The sequence below is a fragment of the Lagopus leucura genome, unplaced genomic scaffold, assembly GCF_019238085.1.
Source record: "Lagopus leucura isolate 7727_CA_CO unplaced genomic scaffold, USGS_WTPT01 Super-Scaffold_100057, whole genome shotgun sequence".
NCBI classification, from domain to species: domain Eukaryota; kingdom Metazoa; phylum Chordata; class Aves; order Galliformes; family Phasianidae; genus Lagopus; species Lagopus leucura.
The window spans coordinates 256,168-260,878 of NW_024962303.1; the positions used below are offsets into that span (position 1 = coordinate 256,168).

Genomic DNA, 4,711 nt, shown 5'->3' on the forward strand with positions numbered 1-4,711 from the left:
TGCTAGACCTGACACCAGGTAAGTGTTTGCTGCTATAAATCTTCCAAGTAATGGAGGCCAGCACGCCATCTCCCCCCCACCCCAGGATGTGCATTCTCAGACCAGATAAATCCAGGTGGTGGCAGTTCTGTTCTCTGCTTTACACCAAGCACTCGGTGTGCTCAAAAAGCAGGGCATGGTTCAGGTAGGGAAATGGACTTTATTTTACATTGAGAAGGGGAGGGACTGCAGCATTTGGAATTTAGACTGCAGTAAGCTGCTGTGGAACCACACCTTCAGCTTTGTGAGATTCTCTCCTGCCAGAAGAGAAACCGAAGGCTGGAAACACAAATCCAGAGCTGCATTTGGGTATAAAGATATGCATTTTAATTAAGTAAACAGGAATGTGAACTTTCATCTTAGTGAACTGAGTCCACAGTGAAACCCCTTTCCCAGCACCTAAAATGTGACTGTTTCTTACACGACAGGAGGAGTTGCTGGATTTGCTCACTAAGCACGACTGAAAGTTTCACAACATGAAAGAAATATAAATTGCAGCCATCAGTCTTAAGTTAAAAAAACAATCACTGTAGTTCAGACAAGTATTTTGTGAAAAAAGTTAAACTACTTAACAGAGGTACACATATTTCATAAGACTGTTCAAAGGTTTACGTTTCATTTCTGGGCTAGCTGTCTATACAAGTTTAGAGTCATAAGCATAATTTCAGGATCTCCACTTTTTATGTCAAGAGCTTGCAGGAAACAGTTCAGTGCCTCTTGTAGTTTTCCATTGTCCTTCAGGTTCTTCCCTCTGTCCACCAAGGTACTGTAATTACCTGAGGGGGCACAGAAACTCTGATCGACAGGGACGCTTTCCTGGGTGCAGTACTCCAGCTGCTCACCTGACTGAAGCTCTGCATCACCAGTGGATTCCTCCTGAGATGAGTTGGTCTCATCTTCAGACTGCGTACCCTCTGTACGGAAGGACTCTCCAGTTGAATTAAGTGTTTCTCCAGCAGGTTCTTCTTCAGGCTCAGCAGACTCCCCACTACACTCTTCTGCTGCTTCTTCTGCAAAGCCTTCTTGCTCCTCATCGCTGTTTTCTTCTTCATCTGTGCTTCCCATGATTTCACCAATATCCTCAACTTCATCCACCACCTTGTTGATGAGAGATCTCCTGGAAGCTGTAGACCTGTTACTGCTGTTAGTTAATTTGGGAGAAAAGATGGCTTTTGCTATACTTCTGTCATCCTTAGGAGTAGATGCACTAATTCCTTCTATAAATTGATGCAGAGGGCTGTTCAGGGGAGAGGACCTTTTATCAAACTGCTCTTCCTCCAGGTTTATAGCAAAACAGTCCTCGTCCTCACTATCTGAAACAATCCTTCTCTTGTGCTTCTTTCTACCTGAAACGAGGATGGCGCTGCCTTCCTCTGACGCTTTGCTCCCTTGCAAAGAATTATTTGGATCTTCTTCAGCTGTGTGACAGGGGTTTCCAGAGTTGCCATTCTCACTTAAGCAGGTTTTTGCTGGTGATTTACACAGACTTTCTGCTTTTAGTTGGAAGCCCTCATCTTCTGGGTGCTCCATTGATCTCTCCCCATTTGAGGCATCCTGCAATCCACCTTCAGACTCTTCCAGGACCAGATTGAAGTCAACTTGATCCTGGAGAGAAGGCACAGACATATCCTCCAAACTGGTTTCCACCACATGATACTTCTGGACCTCAGCATGGACTTCTGGTAAAACATCTGATAAATCTGGTGGTGGGGCAGACAAAGCTAGCTCAGAAACATCATTCTTCTCTGTGTCTGAGACAGCAAATGAGTCAAGTGCCTGATCTGCCATTTCTGTATCTCGTAACCTTTTGAGATCATCAGCCATAGCAGATTGGTTAGAAGAATGCTGAGAAGGCTCAGACAGGCCATTCCCAGCCTCAGTCAAGCTATCAGAATTTATGTGATAAAGAGAACATCGTTTCTGTTTAAGAATTTGAGTCTCTTTATCAAGTGGACCAAGTCCAGGTGATAGTGGTACACTGTTCAAGTCCAGATTTTGTTCAGATTCTTGTATATTGGGCTGTTCCATTTTCTTGCTGCTAGTAACTAGCTCTAAGTCCATACCAGATGTCTCTTGTGCCAGTTTCTCTTCACCTAACTCAATAGTCAGATTTGTCATCTTAGAGCTGACATCAAGAACCTGGACTTCCATGTCCTCTGTAAGATCAATAACTTTGTCATTTTCACCTTTGTCAGCTGCTGGCGGTGAAACAAAGTTATTGATATTGTTCAACCCAGGAGATCTCTTCTTTGACTGGGAAGCCAGTTCTGGTGGTCTTGACCACGTCTCCTCAGCAGCATTTCGGATCCCTTCCATCCTCACATCTCTAAGCTGAGACTCTAACTGAACCAGTTCGTGGGCCTTCTGCACCCTCTGTCGGATGTACTGATGGGCTTCCTCACTCTCAGCCTGCTCCTCGTGGGTCACTTCCCTTGTAAATATTAAGTCATGATCGGATATGCCAAACATTTCCAGAGAGTGCAAATAAGCAATGTGCTCATCCAGCTGCACATCGGTCTGTCTTTGGGTGGCATGCAAAGACTGCAGCTGGATCTGAGTTGTGGATGTTCGTGTATCTTCTAATGTGAAAAGCTCCCTTAGTTCCTGTTTGGAGAAATACCTGAATGGGTTCTTTTTGTCACCTGTAGTCTGTCTTATTAATGAATCCTTAAATACTTGCCGCCTATATATTTTCTCTTCCACTGTACCACAGGTAATTAGCCTGTAAATCACCACGTTCTCTTTCTGCCCAATCCTATAAGCTCTATCTACAGCCTGAGCATCTGTAGCTGGATTCCAGCTGGGATCAAAGATCACCACTCGGTTGGCTGCTGTTAAGGTGATACCAACGCCACCAACCTGTGTCGTCAGCAGAAACACAGAGTAGTCTCTGTTACTCTGGAAGGCACTGATGCGCTTCTCCCGTTCTGTTAGGTGGCTCACTGTTCCATCAATGCGCATGATCTTAAATCGTCTGCTAGACAAAACTCGCTCGATGATATCCAGCATTTTCCTCGACTGCGAGAACACCAGCGTTCGGTGCCCCTCCTCCCGCAGTCTCTCTAAGAGTCCTAAAAGAAATAGCATTTTCCCAGACTCCTGGATCAGGGTCTCATCAGACAGATGATCTATTTTGTTGGCACCTGAAAGTACAGCTGCTTCACTCCCGTGATCCTGCTCCAAGTGCTCCTGTCCATCTAAGTCCAGCTGGGTACATGCTCTTGCAGACAGAAGCCTGGGATGGTCACACAGCTTCTTCAGGACAGTCAGCTCAGCCAAAGGTGATCGGGTTGTTGTCAGCAATTCTTTCACGTGATCTAGACAGAGAAAGTTCCTGTAGATTTTTTCCTGCACTGGTGCCAAGTACACCCACACAACAAAGTCATTTTTCCTAGTAAGAGATGGCATGACAGGGGCACTAGGCTCACGTGGATCCTCAGGAAGAGGAGTGTCTGATTTCTCAGCGTGATTTTTTTTAATATCATCTTTAGTCCTTCTGAGGAAATATGGCTTTATAATTGTCATTAGGTTCTCAGATATCTTAAGTCCCAGCGCTTTCTCGCCTGCAGTTGCATCCTTCTCCCTGGCCCTAGTAATAGGATTTTCGTACTCCATTCTAAACGTTTTGGCTGTTCCTAAGAGAGAACCCTGGCATGCAAAGTCAAACAAGGACCACATTTCCTGCAGGTTGTTCTGCAGCGGCGTGCCTGTGAGGAGGAGACGATGCTTGGCAGGAATTGCATACACACACTTTGTTGTTTTGTTAGACGGGCACTTGATTTTGTGTGCTTCGTCAAGGATGATGTAGTCCCAGATAAAGTCCTGCCCGTGGCAGCTGGCAAGTTGCTTCCAGTTGTTAACGAGCATCTGGTAGCTTGTGATGACAATGCCATTCTTCCTCTGGATCTTCTCCAGGTTCCTGGTGCGCTCTGTCTTGCTCGTGCCATGGAACTCCTTGACACGCAGACCAGGGGTCCAGCGAGCAAACTCAGCCAGCCAGCTGCTGATCAGGGTGGTGGGCATGATGAGCAGGACGTGCCGGATGAGCTCACTGTCAAACATGCCTGAGAGGAAGGCGATGATCTGGATGGTCTTCCCCAGGCCCATATCATCAGCCAGGATCCCTCCAGGTCGACCCTCCCGGTGCAGGCGGTACAGGAAGGCAACTCCCTCCCGCTGGTGCTGGAAGAGCTTCCCGTGCATCTCCCCATAGAGCAGCAGGCCGCTGCCGCACACATCCACAAAGTTGCCATCATCGTCTTCCTCCTCTGCCGTGGCCGCTAGCTCTGCCAACGCTGCCTCCAGTCGTTGCATGCGGCCCTGTAGCTTCTCACTGGGGCGGATGGCGGCCGCCTGCCGGAACAGCTGCAGGGCCAGCTCCAGGTCCCCACTGCCCGCTGCCTCCTTGGCGTCGATCACCAGCCTGCAGGAGCACCGTTAGCACTGAGGTTGAGCCCCAGCCCCGCTCCTGCCCGCAGTCCCCCAACATCCCCATAACCCTTCACAGAATCACAGACTCATAGGGGTTGGAAGGGACCTCCGGAGATCATCGAGTCCAACCCCCTGCCAAAGCAGTTCCCTACAGCAGCTCATACAAGTAGGTGTCCAGGCGGGTCTTGAACATCTCCAGAGAAGGAGACTCCACCACCTCCCTGGGCAGCCTGTTCCAGCG

The 4,711-nt window shown here is 48.1% G+C and overlaps 1 protein-coding gene across 1 annotated transcript; it reads right to left on the reverse strand.

The window, feature by feature from the left end:
- Positions 1–352: 352 nt before the first annotated feature.
- Positions 353–4,457, reverse strand: ERCC6L (ERCC excision repair 6 like, spindle assembly checkpoint helicase). The gene has a single exon (XM_042886420.1). It carries the CDS (start codon positions 4,351–4,353, stop codon positions 655–657), a length of 3,699 nt encoding a protein of 1,232 aa, XP_042742354.1. The 5' UTR covers positions 4,354–4,457; the 3' UTR covers positions 353–654.
- Positions 4,458–4,711: the final 254 nt, after the last annotated feature.

Excerpts from the sequence above, each read along its gene's own strand:
- ERCC6L (XM_042886420.1), bottom strand. The coding sequence starts at position 4,353 with ATGCAACGACTGGAGGCAGCGTTGGCAGAGCTAGCGGCCACGGCAGAG.